Source organism: Falco rusticolus, chromosome 8, assembly GCF_015220075.1.
Source record: "Falco rusticolus isolate bFalRus1 chromosome 8, bFalRus1.pri, whole genome shotgun sequence".
Taxonomy (NCBI): domain Eukaryota; kingdom Metazoa; phylum Chordata; class Aves; order Falconiformes; family Falconidae; genus Falco; species Falco rusticolus.
The window spans coordinates 57112836-57133761 of record NC_051194.1 but is presented as its reverse complement, the minus strand read 5'-3'; the positions used below and the strand labels follow the sequence as shown (position 1 = coordinate 57133761).

General features: G+C 48.8%; 1 protein-coding gene across 21 annotated transcripts in view; it reads left to right on the top strand.

The window, feature by feature from the left end:
• Nucleotides 1-20926, top strand: part of LOC119152260 — a 36713-nt gene that overhangs the window by 6123 nt on the left and 9664 nt on the right. For 3 of the 21 annotated variants that reach the window (XR_005105740.1, XR_005105735.1, XR_005105738.1), the window contains exons 2-5: nucleotides 9386-9548; nucleotides 10888-12249; nucleotides 15766-15854; nucleotides 16440-20921. Coding sequence is in view for 3 of the 21 variants with exons in the window: in XM_037397290.1 (XP_037253187.1) it covers nucleotides 661-885; nucleotides 2924-3016; nucleotides 3666-3678; nucleotides 9386-9548; nucleotides 10911-10977; nucleotides 12120-12249; nucleotides 15766-15794 (720 nt within the window). In the remaining 18 variants the exon portion in view is untranslated. Of the gene's footprint in view, nucleotides 3679-6501; nucleotides 6592-9385; nucleotides 9549-10887; nucleotides 12250-15765; nucleotides 15855-16436; nucleotides 20922-20926 lie in introns of those variants that run through there. The other 18 variants (XR_005105726.1, XR_005105725.1, XM_037397292.1 and 15 more) reach the window with 17 other exon arrangements.

The following is a 20926-nucleotide window of genomic DNA, read 5'->3' as shown; positions in this document are numbered from 1 at the left end:
TTCAGTGTGAAGCCCCTAAAACCCACAGGAGTAAGTGAAACAAAGATGGCACCAATTTTTCTTTAAGAACCCTGATTTTGAAGGTAACATCAGGGTTTTCCTGAGGTTTGACTCAGTTTGGAAGGGCTGCAGCCAGAGATGGAAGCGCACCTTCCTGAGGGGCGGTTGCAAGGCTGAGGTGGGAGAGCAGAAGGAAACGAGGTCTCCAGCATCAGCTGCTGCAGGGAGGGAGGATGATTTCTGTGTCCTTGAGGCAGAGCTCAGCTCTCTCGTGCTTGGGAAATACTCGATAACACGTACTTCTTTTCAAAGTCCTCACCTTCTGGGTTTTTCCTGTTCTCTCATTGACCTGAAAGAGGTTAAGTTTTTTTGGAATTGGAGGCTTCTTTTACATAACTGAGAAGGTGGCTGTGTGGCTAATGCTCTCGTGCCTAGGGTAAATGTCTCTCTAGCTCATTAGCTCTGGGCTAGGGTTAGTCTATCAGCTGGCTTCAAATGTGGTTGTTTTCTGTCTTCCTTGGCACAGGGGGGGACAATAGGCCATGACTAAAAATTTTCTGGCTTCGGTGCCAGTGCAGTCATGTAAGAGGTTTAGGGGCTGAAAAAAATGCTGAAGAATCACATCTGAAATAGGAGAGCTTTTTGCATGTCAGGCTGCAGATGGAAATGAGTAACCTTGGGCAAAATTCAGTCAAAAGCTGTTTCTCTTCGGCAGGCCAAAACCCATCCAGTGCTTTCCAGTACTGGTCAGAAGTAGCAGCAAGAACAAAGGGCAAATGCAAAAGCCATTTGCAGCCTTTCTCCTGGACTAGCCCAGAAACCTCTACCCTGATTCACCAGCCCGACTGGCCCATCACTGGAGGGTGGGAGCCCCGAGAGATGCAGGTGGGTGGGTGTTTAAGGACTGAGGAAAGGTCTGTTATTCTCAAGCTGCCCAGGTCAGCTGGGTGTTATCTCAGAGCCACTTGGTCAACAAACTCTGTGAGCTGGGTCCAACAGGAGCTGCTAGTCCAGGAACTCCCAGCTGGTGTTTAGCACAGTGCAGGCTTGGGAGGCTTCAGCAGCAACTTGAAAATTAAGAAAAGGCTGATACTGGTAGTGAAATCACAGAGATAACAGTGGACACCTCACTTCTGCATTACTTAGCTAAATTAGTTAACCAAGACACTTGTGCATGGGTGTGTATGTGTATATATATATTAAAAATACAGCACTTATACACACTCTTTTCAGAAACCACGGTGCCTGCTAGAGCCAGTGGCAGTAGTCACTCTCCCTTATAGTAATTAGCAAAGGCATGTCTCAGAGCTGTCATTGAAGCTGGTTTCTTCGTTGTGCTTCTGTTAATGAGGCTGGTTTTGATCTTGGAGGGAAATGGGGAGTTGCTGTTTCATGTGCGGTACGGGAGCACCCCAAAGCCATGCAGAAACCCACCGGCAGGACAAAGAAACAGTCCTGCTCCAAAACCCTGCAGTCGTAAGTCAGTGATTGCACCCTCGTGATAGACTTAGCCTAGCTGCAAAATAACAATTTAAAATGCCCTGCTGTCTTTCCTCCCTGGTGATGCAGGTTAGGTTTGCCTGAGAGAAGCAGAACTGTTGTCCTTTCTGTGCCCTGAGAGGCATGCTGAGGATTGCCAAAGCATTAAGACAAGCGTGTCCTCACTTTAGTGTACTACCCTGACAGCCTCCCTAGGGCTGACTTCCCCTGAGCTCCCTTAGAGTCCTTTTGGATGTGGCTGGAGGAACGTGTGGTGCATGCTAGCAGTCCTCCACGCTGGCCCAGGACCTGCTGTAACTCCTCTCTTTTGTTCATGTTTTCCTAATAACCGGGAAGGCTTGTAAAAACACTGTCCTGGGACTTTCGTATTAAACCAGGTCACACCTCTGCTTCTTCCAGTGGCTTGGCTCCAGCTGAGCTCAGCTCAGGCCACTGCAAACACTGTAGAAAGCACCCCAGCTTTGCCAAAAGAAAAGGCAAAACTGGCTGGTGAGGGGCCAAGCATCACCTCTTCACGTCTTAGTCCAGCAAGCTGGTCCTGAATAGGGACGCAGAAAATCCATGTCACTCCAGCGCTAGCTCATGCCCTGCCTCACTGGACAGCTTACTCTCTGCTACCAGTTGATTAGACTGTGGAAGCTGACCTGGGGGAAGGTTTCTTGCCTTGCTTAGATGGTCATTGCACCAGCAGCAGCACCATGCTCCTGCTCTGGATGCAGGCACATCGTGCCTTGCACCTTCCACCTCCTACACTTTGGTTTCCCCTTTTGGTATCTACCTGGCTGTCCTTCATCTGAAGGAGTTATGTAGCTGTCCGATATTGCCTTGTCCTCACCGTGGTCAAGCCATGTCACCTCTGCCACCTCACTGACCGAGCTCAGGCTTGCTCCTGTGGCTCTGCCAGTCACTGGGCAGGATGTCCCTGTGCGTGCTCAGGATATAACAGCAAGTAGTCCCCACCCAAGTTGTCTCAAACTGTTATTTTGCAAGACTAGAAGTACCTGGCCAAAAAGTTAATATATAAATGGAAGAATTGTTTTTCTTTTGGGTTTTGGGTTTTTTTGCATGTGTGTGAATATTTTATACTACTCAATAATATGAAGAGAAAATGAAGTGGAAAATGCTACAAGGTGCTATAAAAGCAGCTATTACATAAGGTACTAGTGCTTTAAAGCAAGGACCTGACATTGCTGCACCGCACTGGGACAGTGGAGGGTGGCAAAGCATGAGGCAGGGATTTTTGCACCTCTCCAAAAATCTCAGGATAGACAAGGAGAGAAGAGCATCGTGTTCTGCTGAGAGTGCAGAGGCTGCTTGTGGAGGTACTGAACCGTGCGGAGGAGATGCCATATGCTTAGATCAACGTGGACTTAGAAATCTTGCCTTTTTGCTCTTTTCCTTCTCTTTTTGTTCCCTGTTTAAGCACGAGAGACTGATTCTTCACCACCAGCGTGAACAAGGTCTGTGGTGTCCTGTGATAGGGGGAAGGAGAAGGGAAACACAAACCCCCCAACATGTAAGCACTATTGTTGTCTTCCCTTGGTGAGACAAACTGTTAAAAGCCCTAAATGAAAGGCATCTCTAGAGAGAGGCTTTCAGCCAGCATATAAATCAAAAAGTTCACCTAACTTTTCCCCTCCCATTTGTGCCTGCGTTTTAATTCTGTTTGATTTGGCAGCCCACGTTCATTTTCAGAATATTAAAGACCTGAATTAAATAATTGAATCTTTTCCTTTGCAAGCTTAATTCCCTGGCTCATCACGAGGTTTCTACCAGATGGGGACCAGCTACTTCTTTCAGCAACAAAAATACACAGCAAACAGCAGGCTGGCTTCTCAGTGATCTGCCTGGCCAACCAGCACAAGTTTCCCTGTTGTTAGTGTGCCTGAGGGGAATGTAACCCAGGTTTGGAGGTTCCAGATCCCGGTGGAGGGGTGTGTGGACAACCAAGCAAGCTTTGGCATCACTGGGGCAGTGTGTGTGGGCTGGTTGCAGGGTGCATGCATGTACAAGGAGTAAACTCCCCAGAGCATCTAGCAACCTGACATTTATTTAATTGTAACTTCTTTTTTTTTTTAATGGACCACTTATCCCCTGGTGTATTTCTGCCCCATAATGGAGCTGTTCTTGGGCATCAAGGAGATTCCTCTGTGCTTTGTTCAAAGGCTTCTCTGACAGGTAGGTGGGTGCTCCATACCACATTGCTGTCCCCTCCGCCGGCACGGGGAGTCCACACACCATGCCCATGCCCACCCCCTGCTCGGGCAGCACACACAGTCTGCTCCAGCTGTCCACCTTGGCGACCATCACCACCTCTCTGTAGTCTTTATTTTTTATCCTAGTGATCTTCCTCTTGCCAAAATAACATCAGGCTCTTGCCCACAGAAATATTTCTTCATATTGTTGCTGCTGTTTGATGATCATGTAAGTGAAGATGAAAGGGCAGCTGCTGGATATATAGGAAAGCAGGATGGTAAAAAGAGGAGTCAGGAGAGAGAGTTCAGTTCTCACACAGGATTTTGGGTCAAAGACCCATATGTTCCAGCCACACTTACCAGCCCTGGTTTAGTAGGTGCCCAGTGAGTGTGGAACTGAGCAGTGCCCACATGGCTCCGAGGAGGAGGAGGATTTTAATGGATTTGAAAGAGCTTTGCAGGACTGTTGTGCTCTGTTACACACCTGATAACATTGAAGCTGGGCTCAGCAAGCTTAAGTCTATCCCAGAAAACAGAGAATGCAAACGCAGTTTTGCAGCGGTATGAAACAGGATCTTCTGTATTGGTGGAAAGGGAGGTCTGTAGTGACATTTAGACCTACAGTGATGGTTTCCAAACCATGCTTTCTGAAGTCCTCCCGCCATCCCCCAGTACCGCACATTATTGTAGATGCTCTTTCTTGAAGAAGCTGCTTCTCCCCACCAGCTATGTAAGCTGTAGGAAACCCAGCTGCTCCAAGGGGTACAGATCTCTCCGCTTCCCAACCATGCTTATTTTCTTGCCCTTTACCCACGTGCCAGCTCTCAGCTTTTTTCTCCCTCCTTGGGAGACAGGAGAGTCAGCCTGAGGTCGAGTTTTCACATTGTAAAAACATGTTCCTTCACCCATCAGCCGGGCCTCGGTGCCACATCCCTGCACGCTGTGTACTGGGGTTTACCTGCTGCTTATCTGTGGCCATGGAGGGGAAGGGACTTGGAAACCTTGCTGCCAGCCAGCTCAGCATCGTGCCTCTCTCCTCAGGGTTTGGGCTTTTTCCTGCCCCTGTGAGAAGTAAGTCGGGTATTTAGGATTTTTTTTTTTTTTCTTTTAAGCTGTTTCATAGAAAACCTTGTTTTCTCCTATCTGGAGGGTTAGGGGAGGGAGGATGAAGTTTCTCAGCTTTGAATCGGTTCAGAACTAAGTGGGACAGGGACATTTTTTCCAGTGCAGCCCAGCAGTGTGTGATTACCTGCCAGCTTCACGCCCCAAGTGGCTGCCAGGAAAGTCAAGCTCTCACGCCTGGCTTTTATTTGCTGTGAAGTATCGCCTGGATGTTTCTTGTGAAAAATGACAGGGAAAAGAGCCAAACAGCAAAGCTTTTGAGGACACGTTTTCAGCCCAGCAGTCAACCCTGTGCCGCTGGGAGGTGGTGGAGGGATTTTGGACAAGCAAAGGGCTCTGCTGTGTCTTTTCATACAGCAGAGTCCCCAGGAAATCAGAGAGGGCAAAGTTAAAGCTCAAAGTTTTTCCCGTATTAAGGTATTACTAGTTTAAGGTATTACTAGAAAGTGCTGAGTTTCTTTAAGTCCAGTTTGGGCAGTCGGTTGCTGTTTCACAAATGTGTTTTGGCTGTCCCCGTAAAACATGAGAAACTGCACCCTGTGGTAAAGCTTTCTGCAGAAAATTGTGTAAATGAAGTAAAGGAAAAAGATACTAATTGGAGGAAATTACTAGAAATTCTGCCTTGGATCAGCTGTTAGCAACCCCTGAGTTTCTGGAAAATGTGAAAGCCAAGGTCTCAGCGTGCTGGATGGGTTATTGGCTAATTTTTACCCTTTCCTGAGGATTAGCCACGTTGGTAAGGCTTTAACGGACATCCAGTGTCAGACTGTATCAAAGCTAATTTAGTGGCTTGGTTAAGGACTGGGATAGTATGAGCACACTAGGTTAAAAATATAAAAAAAAAGACTTTACATCGTTTTTGCATATAGCTTCCCAAAAGTAGCTTGTGGCCAGGAAAATGAGACTAGTAGATAAAGTAAGTGGTAGCCATCTGAATTTCTCAGATTCCAACTGAGTATGTTTTTCATTTTTCACCTTGGGACTGCCCTGGAAAAGGTGCATCTCCAGGGTGTCCTTGGGGTGCTGGGCAGGGAGGGTCTTGCCACTCATGATTTATCTCGGGCTGCATCAGCTGCACTTGGGCTGTGAGGAGGTTTCCTCCCTCTTGAGCACTCTCCCTTCACCAGCAGCGGACACCTGAAAGCTTCCTCAGATGCCAAGAGCCCTACAAGGACCAGACCATGACTGGGGTAGAAATGGGTTGGGGCATTGTTGCTGTCCTTGCCTTGTGAAAAGTCAGTCTGTAAAAGCTGTAAGGTCACAGCAGGGGGTTGCGTAGTGGGCCTCCAGCAGGACCGGGCCTGAAAGGGTCATAACCTATTTTCCATTTTGAACCTAGAGTTCCTTCTCTTGCTCCCATCCTACCAAGGCTTCACTCTCCCCACTCTGTGGGGCAATGCTGATAGAGTTTCAGCTCTGCCTTGTGAGCCCTAGAACCTCTCCAGAGAGTCACTCAGCCTCTCTGTATCAAAAAAAAAATAAAAAGGTACCACCAGCTACAAATAAAAGCCCTTAAAATGTTCTACCACCAGCCAGGCCTATTGGCCAGAGGTGGTTGTGGCACGGTGGTTCTGCTCCAAAACACTTTCCCCACCCCCACCCCCCTCCATTTTACAGCTCTTCTTTTTTTTCCCTTGTGGATGGGTCCAAAATCAGAGCAGCCACTGTCGTCTTCTCCTGCCAGGAGCTTGAGGACCACCATCACCAAGTGGTGTTACCTTAAGGCAGATGCTGGCTGGACACAATGGATGGCTTTGCCTTGGGCGTAGATGAGGTGAGCTCAGCAGAGGTGGGATTAATGTATAGATGATGCTACATAATCTCCAGTGTCAGCAGGTGGCACTCCTACTACTTGCTCTCTGCACATACATGACTGCATGAGAGCTGAAACCTACAGGATTTCTGGCCCCAGAGCAGGGCAGGTATCTGGGGGTGGGAAGATCTCAGTCCCTGAAGCTGCAGCACTCACTGGAACCTGAACTGCTGAACTCTTTTTGCCTTCTGTTTCCTAGCAAGGTTGTTAAATAAGTCCAAAAAAAAAAAAAAAAGGTATTCATCCTAGGTCTAGGATAGTGTCAGCAAGAGTTGGATGAATTTTGACCTCCAACTTTTCAACACCAATTTATAACCCTAAACAGTAACATACTTCTTTTTCAAAGCTCTCCCAGCCCCAGGACGTCTGAGCACAGAAATAAACCAGCAGCAGAAGGGAAGCTGAGAAAGGGCAGCCGGCCCCATCAGTGAAGCGGTGCAGCTGGCATGGCAACTTGCAGTGCAAATGTCTTGCCACCAGCCTGAAGCCTGCTAATTACAGCTAATTGCATTACATGGTGGCTGGTTCATAAGGGAAAGGGCCCTTCACCAAGGGAAGGAGGTTCCCTGTCCATCACAGCCCTGTGGGCTGTGTGAGACGTTGCTCTTCTGATTCCTATCAAATAGAGAAACATTATTTTAGGCTCACAGGCTGATTTTGTTCTGATGGACTTTGAAGCTGGATGCATAAAACTCTGGCCGACTCGCACACCCTTGACTGCAGCCGGAGCCTGAGGGATGTGCCTGCCCTCACACTTCATCCTGCTCCAGGCTGCAAAAAGTTTAGGAGATGCTAATGCAGCCCTCAGCATCTCCCAGACATCTGGTTTGGCTGGCTCCTTATTTCCAGCAAGCTGGTAAGAGGCCTGGTCCTGATCTATGAACACAGCCCAACCGACAGCCAAGCCCTGAGTTTCTGCAGTAGATCTATGTAGTCCCGAGGAGGGAAACACCGCATTCGTGGAGCCCAACGGGGTAATGCGGGACCACCTGCTCATACCTAAAACTCCCCCACTGTAATTTAATTGCAGTCTAGTTAATCTCCACTCCTATGCAGAGAGTGATTTACTGGTTTTACATGTGGACTGGGAATACACAGGAGGAAAAGTATCAGGGTTTGTCCTTGATTTGGAGGCAGAAGAAGCATTTTTTAAAATCCAGTGAGCTTAAGGTGAGTGCGGGAGTGAACATGATGCTTACCTGGGTCACGGTACCTGCTGCTCATCATTTGGAGGATTAGGTTCACGCTTTTAATAGGAAATGTGTGCTGGTGCCATAAAACCTTGAGGTGATCGCATCTTTTTCTGTATCAGCATGAGGCTTTCCCTGCAGCCCTTTTCCAGCAGGCTTCCAGCTCGCTGTGCGTGTCCATGGCAGCTGGGCTGCTACCACCTCTCAGCTGATTGCAAACAGGCCGATGCACTCGGTCATGCGTCTCCCTTCCTCAGTAGCTGGCCTATGCTCTCACATCATGCTTCTCATTCCTCCTTTTTACTCTTCCAAAACATCTCTGCTCCACTCCCTTCTCTGTGTTCCCACCCTCCCATCTCTTCTCATGGGTGTCCTGCCCTGACCCTTTGCCACACACAGGGTTTGTCTCTGGCACATCACAGGGGCTTCAAACAGCAATGACAAGCTGCCTATGAACCTGTTTTTTTACCTCCAGCCCTGGGTGACGAGGTGTGAGATAGGGCTGTCCTTGCTGGACCCTCAGGCCTGGGGAGAGAGCTGCAATGAGAAGAGTTGCTATTGCAGAAGGATGGAAAAGCCCTGTGCCAGCAGGGCTTGGTGTGCCATCACCCCATTTTAGGGTAGGGTAGCATCCCTGCAGCTGATGCACAGAGAAGCAGCCCCCCTGCTCCACTCCCCATGGCACACCTCTGGTTCCCATGCTAATGACAAACAGCTTAAAACATGCTCGAACCTCACTTGCTTTTGGCACATTTTCAAGAGATTGGTGGGGCTGGGTTCACCGTCAAGAGGAAAGTCTCCTTATCTGCCTTGCCTCGCTTATAAAATCACTTCCAGGAGATCGCAGCACAGCTGGGGCAGCCGTAGCTACGCAAGGGCTGGGTTTTTCTCCGTTGCTCTGTGTTGGCAGCATCAATTTTGTTTGCATGGTTTGCTGGGTCTGGGGGTACAAGCCATCTCCATCACCGTGCTCTGCCTGAGGACAAGCCAGCCCATGGATGTCCTCTGAGTTGGCTCCCACAGGGACAGTACAAATAAAATCTGGTCTTGCAGATGCTTTTGCAATTCCCGGAGGATGGTTAAGAGGCTTTATCAGTGGCTTATTGCAAGCGAGGTGAGGAGTACTGGGGTACCCAAGGTACAGGTGAGGTACCAAAATAGATGATGCTTCGGGCCATGTTGTAGCTGACCTGGGGAAGCAGGTCATGAATGGGGGCACAAAACACGGCCATCGTACAAGGCAACGAGAGGAACAGCTGTTTTGCACAAATAGAGCAATGAGGCGTATGTGGGGTTTTGGTAACAGGGTTCATCTGTGACTGAAGCACGTTGCTGTACAATTTGTGCAGTTTTTCTGGGAAAATGTGACGGTATTTTTCACTGGATGGACCAGATGTGATGTGGAGAGGTAGGGGACAAGCCACCCCACAGGCTTTCCCATGGGACTCCATCCCCGCAGTGTGGTCCTGATCACGTTGCAACCAGAGCAGACAATGGCTATGGCACAAGTATTCAAGTTGTTGGGCTATTAACCAAATTCTCCTTTTTTTTTTTTTTTCCACCAGCCTGGAGAGCCCTTAAAGCAAGAGACAGCAGCTGTAACATCAGCAAGGGACCTTTTCCAAATCTCACATGGGGATTCATGGCTGCAAATCATCCTTCTGCCTTAAGCAGCTCCGAGAGCAGACTGGCCAAGCAAGGTCTTTCAAACATTTGCATCTTCAAACGGTGGGTTATTTACTTGCATCCATCATTGTCTGAGTACATGCTGCTGTTGTTCCCCACCACGAGCCGCACAGTTAGCAGAGGCAGAATTACCTGCTCGTACTTGTATTATTTACATGCAGGGTTCAAAAGGTGTTTAAATTAATATGATTTTCCCCCTCATTTCTGGGTTTGGCAGGTAGGCTGTTTTCAGCAGAGAAGGGGCTCCCTTGGCTCCGTGGCCTGCCCTGGTCCCCAGCCCACCCCTTGTCCCTTCTGTGAGTTGTTGTAGACCCATGTGCACTTGGCCTCAAAAGGTTTTCTTTCTTTTTGCTTTTTCTTTCTTTTCCCTTTTTTTTTCTGTTTTCTTTTTCCTTTCTTTTTCCTTTTTTTCCTTTCCTTTTTCCTTTTTTCCTTTTTTCTTTTTTCTTTTTCCTTTTTTTCCTTTTTCCTTTCTTTTTCTTTCTTTTCTTTGCTCTTTTCTCTTTTTCTGTTTATTTATTTTTATATTTTTTTTCTTTTTCCCCTTTTCCTTTTTTCTTTTATCTTTTTCGTTCTTCCTTTTTCTTTTTAGCCCTCCTTTTTCTTGTGCTGCCTTTTTTCCCTTCCCTCCTCAGTCAGGCTGGCAGCACCCCAGTGATGAGCTAATGCGGCTCGCCGCTGGGTCCCGGATTTGTGTGGGAGGCAGTGAGACGATGCTTAGCTGTGGCTCAGCCGCGGTCGGGGTCCAGCCCCAGCCCGGCGAGCGTGGGGCTACCGTGTGCCGTCAGAGCCGGGGCAGCCAAGGAGCAGATCCAGGCAGCCAAGTGCTGGTTTTACTGGTGGGGCTAGGAAGGGATTGCAAAAGTCAGACGGTATCTGAGCTTGGGGTTGGTCCCGGCTGCTGGATGAAGGAGAGCAAGGGAAAAGCATCACTGTGCCCTGCAGAGGGGAGAGGGGTGGAGTGGGTTGACTGGCCACCCTGAGGCTGGGGTGGTGGGTCCTGAAGTCTGGCTCAAACCCACCCCATTGCAAGGAGGTAGAGCCTGGGGGAGGGTGTTGAGGTGATTGTGTTCTCCTCCATTTCCATCCTATTGCTCATATCCATCATCCTCCAGCTGCTCAGCAGGCTGGACAAACATCATGTACATTTTAATGTTAGATTTCTTTTTTCCTGTTTTCAGCCTCCAAAATAGCACAGTTGGATGTTATTCCTAGGGGATGCCATCAGTAACAAGTTTGGGACCATACTGTCTCCCTTGCAATAACCATATTAATCCATTTACAAGTGGCTTTCCAACATATCCATAAATGTTCAGCAACAATTCTTGGAATAAGTGTGTGCTTGCTTTAAAAAATGCAAATATTTATCTTCTTAAACCAGCCTTATGCCTTGCTTGAAATCAGGTGTCCAGCAGTGCCGGCTGTATCATACAGCAAAAGCTTCTGCCGGGGCTCTCTGCTGAGGCCAAAGGTGGGTGAAATTGCGGTGGTCTGTGCTTGGAATGGTGGTGGTCACCAGATTTCCCTGCCAAGGCATTTTATTGCAACATATATCCCCGTTGTGCTCCTTTGAGCAAGAGAGGCATTGCATTACATTGGGCATAGATGTGGCGATGCACAGAAATGTACATAGAAAAGGTAAAGAAAGTACCTCCTCAGCCCCTTTTCCACTAGACCATCTCTCTCCAGCATCTCTTGCTCCACATCTGCATGACCTCCCCGCCACCCATATCTCTGTGCAATACAAACCGGCTCTGGTTTTATTTCAAAACACCTTAAGAAATATAATTCTAATTCCCTGTTGTCCCCAGGCACTGGGAGCTCTTTGAAGCAAAGAAATGATCAGAAGGAGTCCTGTAAGATGCCTTCTCCTTCTCTGTCCAGCCTCTGCATGTTCAACTTCCAGGTGTTGGATGTTCAGGGCAAGCTAATGACTGATGAAGAATTATTTTGTGCTCTGCAATACTGAGCTGCCAGAGTCTTGCAATGGCATTCAATGGGAAGTATGCTGCAAGATGCAGCTTGGGCACTGCAGCATCATCTTTCCAGCTCTTCCAAAGTCCACCACGGGCCGCTAGTGATGTTCCCAGGGCTTTGCAGCTGGGAAATAGCAGCGACCTCCTGAGAGGGCCTGATGTCACAAGATTTTTCAGCTTGATTTCCAGAGTAGTGGTCTGGATGTGCTTCAAACTTCTGACTGCTTTTTCCGAGTGTGGAGTTGTTGCTCAGGGTTTTAATCATTTTTTTTTTTTTTTCCTTTTTTTTTTTTTCCTTCTGGACTCTCCTTTCCCCAGTGCTCAGACCATCTTGTGCAATTGGTGTCCCTTTCTAGACACATCTGTGAAAAATGCAGAGAATTCCTGAGAGTGGTGCAGTGGAAATTCCTGAGATTTCTGGTGCGGACAGACACATAAGGAGCTGGGGCTGGGGAAGAGGAGAAGGCAGGAGTTTGGGAGGTACCTCTTCTGCAGAAACAAATCCTTTCTACTCATCCTCTCCAGGCTGCACCTGCAAGAGGGTTATTCAACCCATGGTAAACCAGAACTGCAGGTAGACTCACACATTATTTGTAGCTACGCTGAGTTTTTGTAACTACTTTTGTGCCTCTGGCAGGCTGGGGGCTTGCAAATGGATCTTGGACCTCTCCCTGCCATGCACAGCACAGTCAGCTGGAGCCAACCCTGCCCATGCATGCAACTCCCTGCCATGCAGGAGATGCTCTCCCCTGCTTCCAAACATCCAGGTAATTTCCATGCGTGGCTGAAAAATGCCAAGGGAGCAAAGACGTGATGAAAGCTCATTGGGAGGCAGTGGATTTTGGCGATGCCCAGGAGGCACAGCTGCCACCCCCACCCCTTGTGCCAGCTACTCCCATGCTGCTGCTGAGGCAGGGAAACTCATCACATGCAGCCTGTCTCATGGCTGGAGGAGCTCGGTGGGATGCGCGGTTGTGGGGCATGCAGCACCCCAGGGTAGCGAGGGAGGTTTTGCAAACCAGGTCAGGATGAAGCCCTGACCCAGGAGCTGCCCCTGCACAGGGAAACCCATCTGGGAAAATGTTTGAGCCCACGCCTGCAAGGAGGGGAGCCAGGGGCATGGGTGCCCAGGGATCAGCACGGCACTGGTTTGCTAAATCCTCAAGCCCTCATGGAAGAGGACTGAGCTTACCACTTACAGGCACAGGCTATCAAAGAAAATTTGCAAGGGGGATGTTCTCCTCCCCATCTTTACGTGACCACCAGCATTAGATGGCCCTGCGATGGAACACAGCTGTAGGGACAATACACAGGGCTGACCAGAGTACAGCCTGCTCTTTTGCAATGAGTTTGGCTCCGGACCACAAACAAAAATGCCTTTTTAGTCCCAAAAACAAAATTAAAAAAAGAAAGAAAGGAGGCAGCATTCCAGCAGCTGCCTGTTGCAGCGGCAGAAGAAAAGGCATGGAAACGAGGTGCCGTTTTCAGTGTGCTGCTTCCTAATGGAACTGGGATCTCAGACTGGGGGCTTTGAATGAAAGGGGGGGGGGGGTCAGATGGAGGAGGGATTGAAAAAGCTATTGAATGGCACCTAAGCGGGGGGGGGGCAGATGTGCAGGTGATGGCTGCTGGTTCCCGAAGCCGTGGGGTGCTGCAAGCCCAGCATGGGAAGGGTCACTATCCAGTTCCCCATGCTCACACCCCTTCCCAAGGCAGCTGGAGCTGGCCTGTGTGGGAGGCAGAAAAACTGGTCAGATTGGGGGAAAAGTACAAAAAATGAGAGGTAATCTCCAGTCAAGCTCTTTAATCTGGGGTTAACCCCATTCCCTGAATCCACACAGGCACGGTGCCTGGCTTCCTTGCTTGCCTCCCACTTTCAGGATTAAGCTGGCTTTAGTACCAAATACTTCAGAGCTCATTAAGCTCTTCCAAACAGCAGATATTTTTCTAACACTAACAAGGCTTTTGCACTTGGCTGCTGAACCTGGCTAATCTGCCCTGTCCTGCTGGGAAGTGGGTGAAAAGGGGCTGTTTGGGCTGTGTTGTGAGGGTGCTGTGACTGGGCCTATTTCAAGAAATAGACTCCCTTGGGAGGAGAATTATAATTCTTGCTATGAGAATTAGCGCATTTCCTAAGATTAGAAGCAATATGCAGATACCACCTAACGCAGCTACCATGAGCTCTGAGGTTCCCAAGCTGCACTTAGTCTGTTGTACCGCTGTGTAATGAGCTGTTACTGTTCTCAGAGGCCTGTGGGCTTCTCCGCTGAAGTTTTTTCAGGATAACATTTGCATTTTTATGTTTCCTGTTGGACAGCTTGCTGCTTTAAGTCCCGGATTGGCACCTACAACCTGCTTTGCATCTGCAGGCTTTTAGGTATGAAGATGGAGTGCAGCTTCCAGGCTGCTCTGGAGGTGCCAATCTGCCTTTCTCCCATGACTGATCCATCCTAGGGGAGAAACAGAATTAAATAAAATATCTAAGCTTAGTAAGCAGCCAGCCTGGGACCACCTGCATCCATTGCTGGGGTGGCATAGAGGGTGATGCAGAGCTGCTGTGCTTTTGCCCATGGTCTGCATCCCAAGGGAAAGGGCTGGGGGATGAGAAAGCATGGAGGAAACGAAGGAATCTTACAACGCAACCAAGGTCGGTGGGGATTTTGAGTAATTCTTTTGGAAACAGCTACAGAATCTGGCAACTTTTTGCTGTGTGTCAAACTGTCAGCCAGTCTGTTCAAAATCCACCCCTGCATTTCTCCGAGCACCGCCAGCCCAGGAGTCCAGGGAGCTGGATGTTTCACCCGGCTAGCCGTGCAGGGACCCCAGCACGCAGGGCAGGAGCGGGTGCTGGAGCTCGTTGGTTTTTCCAAAATAATTTCTTGTTTCTAGCAGCCTTAAAAAAATGGACTGAGTCAAAATGCAATGCCCTGAGAGCAGCAGAGGTGGGGGTTAATGGGAAATGTCAGGCTCACTGTATTTAATCTTCCTGCTGCAAAACATCTCTTGTAAACCATTGATCACCATTCGCTTAGAAAACCATTCTTGCCACAAAAACCTGCCAGATTTCCGGGGGGAAAAGTGTGAGCAGTGTGTGAGCGTATTTAGCTTTCCTTTCCAAATGGCATTTGTTTAAACTTTTAGTTGCTAGACAGTAAGTGGTAATGCTTCCATCTGAGATTCATGTGTGCTGTAGTTAATCCATCAGTAAATACAAGGATGCTCTAAGGGCTGGAGTAGGGAAGCAGCAGCGAGCTGGGCAGGGGAGACTGAAACACGTATGCTGTAGAAGAGTGGCCACAGCGGGCCAGTTATTTCCAAAGCAGGCTGTGTCATGCCCTTTGCAATATTCCCGTCAATCTAAGGTTCATTTTTTTTCATTAACCTCCAACACAATCTTCCCGTCTGCAGAATTAATCACTGCTGGAAAGCTAGACAAGTATTTTAGAAATAACAAACTACTTCTTTCATCCGTAGCAACTTTTTTGCGGGCCTTTCAGTTCCATTTCAGTTTATTGACCATGCTCCCAGTCTTGCAGATCCCATTTATAAGCTTTATATAGTGCTTACACTCTTAAATAGTTTCTGCCTTTTATTAAGAGTGACAGCTTATTTGGCCTTTGCCCACCAGGATGTCCTAAAATTGAGACACTCGCATCTCAGGTGAGATTCCCAGCAGCACACTGGGGTGCTTTCATCCCAGGTTTGGAAACTAATTTTTGGTAGGTTCAAGAGGTGGATGTTATTCCTAGGGTATTTCCCTGCTTGTCTAGGCACTGAGCTAGAAGGGTGAGCTAGGTCTGGAAATCCCCACTGCTCACAGTGGGCTTTTGAAGCCGTGCTGTGTGGTCCCCTCTTGCCAGAGCCTTCCCAAAAGCTTTTCATCACAGGTGGAAGAAGTTGCCCCATCCCTGGGAACACAAGGCAGCACCCGCCTCCCTCTCCCATGTCTCTCTCCCATGTGTCTTACTTGCTCTCTGGGTGGGAAAAATCCCAAAAGATGGGTGCCTTGACCTGCTGCTCTCATTCCCCCTATACCTGCCCTTCCCAGCCCCACTTTCCTGAAGACCACTGCAAAAGCTGTGCCTATGTGCAAATCTTCAATCATCCGCCTGGGTTATAGCTTTATAATATCAGATTTTAATAGAGTAATGCGGTGAGGTCATCGCAGCCGGCTGCACTTTTATTTCGGTGTGGTCGCTATAGCAGCGAATGTCAAAACAAAACATATAGTTCACCAAAGCAAAGTTTCCTGGCTGATGGTGTTCATTTTTCTTTATGAGCAGACTTTGGAAGACAGTGGAGTGGCAGCTAATGGAAACTCCAACGTCTTTCTCCTGTCGGCTCCTCTGTCTCCGCAGCAATCGAGATAAAGGTTAGACATCTGGTTCAGATCTGCTCTGTTTAACAAAAAAAAACCAAAACAACCCACTCCTGCCGTCTTGTAAATCATCCTGCAGCTGGAGGGCAGGCCCAGCTATTCGCTGGGGCTGTTTACCCCGCCATGTCCAATTTAGCCCTGGGTTTTGCTTTTGGAAAGGCTGCGCTTCCAGCGAGCTGCCTGCTGCCATTTTGTGAGCGGTCCCCGGCTGGGCTGGGGCTCCTTGTGGGTGGCAAGGGCTGAGGAACTACCATGGGTTTAGGATTATCTCAGGATTTAAACCATCTGGGATGCTGGTGCCAGTGGCAGGCACGCAGCGGCTGAGCGGTCACCTCAGCTTCTGGGAATGGTGCTTGCTTGCGGGGAGCTCCCTGCGAGATGCTGCTCCCCAGGAGCGACCAGCCCGCCCCAAAGAGCTTGTGGGCACCCAGGGACTGTGACACGTAGGCAGAAAGCAGATAAGCACCTACAAAATCTGGCATCTTCCAGATCCCTTTATCTCATTTTATAATCTCCCTGTGACTCAGAGGTTTAATGATTTTAAGGTCGAGTGATGAATTATTTCCATCTCACAAGCAGGAGGCTGAAGCAAGACGGGACAAAGGGTAGGGTGATGGCCACGCAGAAGCCCTGTGGCCAAGGAAATGCCCACACTTACGTCTCAGCTATCTGAGGATCCTTTTCTCCAGGCTCAGCTGCTTCAAGTTTATCTGCATCTGTGCTGAGGTACTTGGATACACTCCTAATTTCCAGGAATGCCCGGCGTGGAAGACAGCCTTAAACTCTTGACCTTGCAATGTCAACACTCGTGGTGTAGGGCATTGCTTTGGCGTGGTGTCGCTGGAAAACCCGCTTTAACTGAAAGGAGTGAGGCAGGTACATGTGTACATCTATATACTTTTAGATTGGCTTCTTTTACTGATGTAATAAATTTAATACTGGCTAGTAAAACGTGTCAGAGCCACTTTGCCTCTCCTTGTAAAGATTTCCGAAGAAGGCTATGCAAAGCTACAGCATTAAGAGAACCTAACCAAGCATTAAATGCTGCTGCTATCCTAAATTTAAGGGTCTTGCTACAATGCTTAACTCTGCTACATGTTCTACACTTAATTTTTATTATACCGTCAGTATTATAAGAGGTTATGTCTCTGCTCTGGTGTTAAACCCTGTGGTTTTCACCAGTGGACTCGTAGCTCGCTTGCATCCAAGGGCAGCATGTTTATCCAAAACCCCTGGATTTCAATAAGAGCAAGTGAGATTTGGGACTGGCTATTGCAAAAGCGGTGTTTGTTTGTCCTAGGGACTGTCCACTCTCACACTTTAGGGCAATTATAGAATTGTCTTGAATTTCTGGAGTTTTCTGGGAACTTTTGCAGGGCTGACATAGGTTGGGCTGACCCTGCCTTGGAGATCCTCATGAAGTACAAGTGAGTGTTGGCTTTAATGCTTTGTCTTCAAGTCCTAATGCTAATTCTGTCCCAGTCAGCAGAGCCACCGGCCCTTGTTTTACTAGGGACCCTTCTCATGGAGTATTTCACAGTGGGGTTGCCCAGGGGAAGGCACAAAGTCCTATGTCGCCTGCTACATCCACACCTCCATTTAGGAGCGCATCCTGGTTGCCTAAAATGCATGCCCTTACTGCAAGCGGAGATGCTCATTGGTGGCTGACGTTATCTGCGTGGGGTTGGAAGGTGCAGTAAAGGTTAAGGTGATCCCACGTACATCGTGTAACTGGTGCCCAAGCGTTTCTGAAATGACACATCATGCCTAGATGCAGGCAACCATATCCCACCCATACTGTCTACATCAATGGTCAGACCTGCCTAGTGTCACTTCAGGGTGCCTCAGGGCGTTAGTCTCACAGGCAAGTTTTGCTAAAATGTGTGGCCAAGCCTATCCAAAAGAAGATGCAAGTAGGTCAGAGTAGGAGGCGGCTGCCAGGTTACCATCTCCACGGACACTGAACCTTTTCACGAGATATCTTGGCCATTAGTAGAAGTGGTGTAGCTGTGGTGGTCTGGCAATGAAAGATGCAGTTTATAGGCAGTGATAGTATCTGGTATTAGCTGATGTGCCTCAAGAAAGCAGACTTCCAGGCACACAAGCCCTTTTTGGGCCACAGGCCAAGGATCTGAGAGTATCAGCCAGACCATGGGACATGTCCTCCAGCAGCTCACTCAGGACTCATAATGAAAGATGGAGAAACTTTCAAAACAGCATTAAACCACAGAACCGGTCTTCACCAGGAGACTTTTTGCTTCCAGTAAAGTTGTTTTTTTTTGTTTCACAGCGTGCCTTCAGCTTATAGGAAATCGTTGTTCTTGAGTCCAGCTTTTATATCTTTGCTGTCTCACTTTCAGGCAGGGGTGGAAGACTGATGCTGTACTTTTTAAAGCAAAGTTGTGGGCATTTTTGATGCAGCAGATTCAGATGGGAATTCTGCTTAAAAGTCTGTGTCCTCTAGACTACAGCAGATACCTCCATCACATCTGCCTTGAGTTCACCAACACTGTCTTTATTTCTTCTAGGATGCTGCAAAGAAATAGTTTCACAAAGGGATGCAAACTGTTTAGCCAGAAGTAATTTGTCTGCAGAAAAAAACACCTTAGGGGAGCATCCCCCTCTCCTAACATGGGGGGACTTGGTGACTGGTGGGATGACAGCCAGATCCACAGCACAGGGATGCTAACAAATGGTGAAGGCCACCCCAAAAGCAGCAGGGCACAGCTGTCAGGGCTAACCATCAGCAGCCAGGAGTGAAGCACGCTGCTTGGGGCTCTGCTGGGCAAGGCTGAGCTATTTTTACTCCTGGCCTGATCCCACAGCCACGCTGGCAGATGTGCTCCCAGCTGCAGATGACTTCCATGTGTAACCCCGCGCAGCCGCTGGCCGGGGGCCCGGGGTGTAACGTGCTTCCTTTTCCTTAAAAGGCTTGGGAGAGGCAACTGCAACACCCCGCAGCCCCGGGATGGAAGGGGATGGGGGGGGCCTTCCCAAGCTGTCTGCTCCCCCCAGCAAGCTGTGGAAGCCTGGGCTGCACCTTTGCATCCCAGAGCACTGCACGGTCCATTGAAAGCAGCTTTCCTGGGAAATGGAGGCGGCACTGGTGTTGGGAAAAACCTTTCCCATGGTGCAGAGGGAGAGGTGGGAGGCTGGAGGGAAGGATTTGTGAGTCACTTTGACCTAGCTGCCACTTTCATACCCTGTGAGAGCAAAAAAATGGGGGCCTTGGCCATGCCCCCGTGCACTGGGAAATGCAGGGAAGTCTGCTCTGTCCTCTGGTGCAGCCACAGCTGGCTGCAGCCATTGCAAAAGGCAATTTTTTAAAAAGTTACCCATTCCCCTCTTTTTTAATGAAGCCCTTGTGATGGGCTTGGAGAGGGTGCCAAATAAACAGCACAGCTTCCCTAGCACGGCTGTCAGGGCTAGGCTTACCCTGAGTCAAGCAGCGTCCCTGCTGTCCCCTAACCCTGTGCAAGTGGCTTGGTATTGACGGGAAATTTTGGGATCTGGGCTGCTCTGCGTGCCAAGAATGGTATAAAAGCTGGGACACCCAAAAATGTAGATCCCCATGGGGACAAAGGCCAGAGCAGCCCTATGCACTTCCTTGCCATGATGAATCCACAGCCTCGCCTGCTTGGGCAAGTCACGGTGGGGCTCTCGGGCCCCTGTGAATTGTCTCCAGCATCGATCGGGGAACCTGAGGTGTCTGGCCAGCTTAATTTAGTTTCATAAATGGTGTAATGGAAGGCCAGTTGTTCTGCTGGGAGGACTGCTTTCAAAGAGATCGTGTACAACACATGCGGCATGTCTTGTGACACGGTCCTTGAAGATCTGCCTGAAGTGCTTCAGAAAGGAGCACCCCAAAGTTTGGGGCACCAGGTTGCCTTCTCCTTGTGGCAGTCCCACCCTGACCCATGGAAGATGACACTGGGTAAGTCCTAAATTGTAGCCTTGGTCTGCTTTTTAGGATTTAGCCAGTGCCCTCTCCCTTGTGGACCTGCTCTGGCTGTGGCATTTGGCCGCCCTGTTGGTGGGGTGTGCCTGCAAGGCTCACTTCTTCCTTCTGAGCATCCCCACCGGGCTGTGGGCAGCGTCATCAACCCCTGCCTGCAGAGCACGGCTGAGGCTCGGGGAAATCTAGGACACCAGCCCCACCGCCCAGAGCTGCCCTGTGCCCAGAGGTCGAGTTCAGCTGCCTCTTGCTTTTGGGAGGGATTTCTGGAGGGGCGGGGGAATGCGCATTGTTGCTGTGAATGCAGCTGCCTTGGGTGAGCTCAGAGGACAGGCATAGCCTAGGGTAAAATAGTCATGGCTACGGGCAGCAAAGGAGACACCCGAAAATGCCCATAGGGTCATTGAGTCACGCAGGTTGGAAGGGACATCCAGGATGGCTCTGATCAACACCCTGCTGGAAGCAGGGCCAGCTGAGGCTGGGTTGCTCAGTGCTATATTCAGTTGAGCTTAAAATTCCTCCAGGATGGAGATTTCACAACCAAGACATCTTGGTTCCAATTTTTTCCAAGATGGAAAACTCTGGGTTACCAGCAGCATCTCAGTGATGTCCCCCTGAATATCCACACTACAGACATCCTCCCTTTAAGGGTCGGTGGGATTTCTCTCCAGATACATGCTTTCCAGGCCCTGGAAAATTACTCCACTGATGCTCAACATGGCTTTTACAAAGACAAAAACATGAGTTTCTCAAAACCTCCATTAGACTTTATTTAAAAGTTCTTTGTATAGACTTCCTGACACAGAATTCACAATAAAAATAAAATCCCCCTCCCACCCACTGCTCCCTCTCCCCAAATTGCTTTGCTTTGTATTTTATAAAACATACAACATCAGAAGAATGCCAGAGGCATCCTACACCACAATTTAAAAATTTGTTAACTGAGGCCTTGGTCCCAGCAGTGCATTTGCATTTGGAAACTTTGCTTCCTTTTCCTTGCTAGTTCGGTTGGCCACATATGTTACAAATGCATACAAGAGATCTAGTTTAAAATCTAATCCAGCAAAGGGTGAAAACAAAAAAATAAAAAAAAGGAAGAATGAAAAATTGA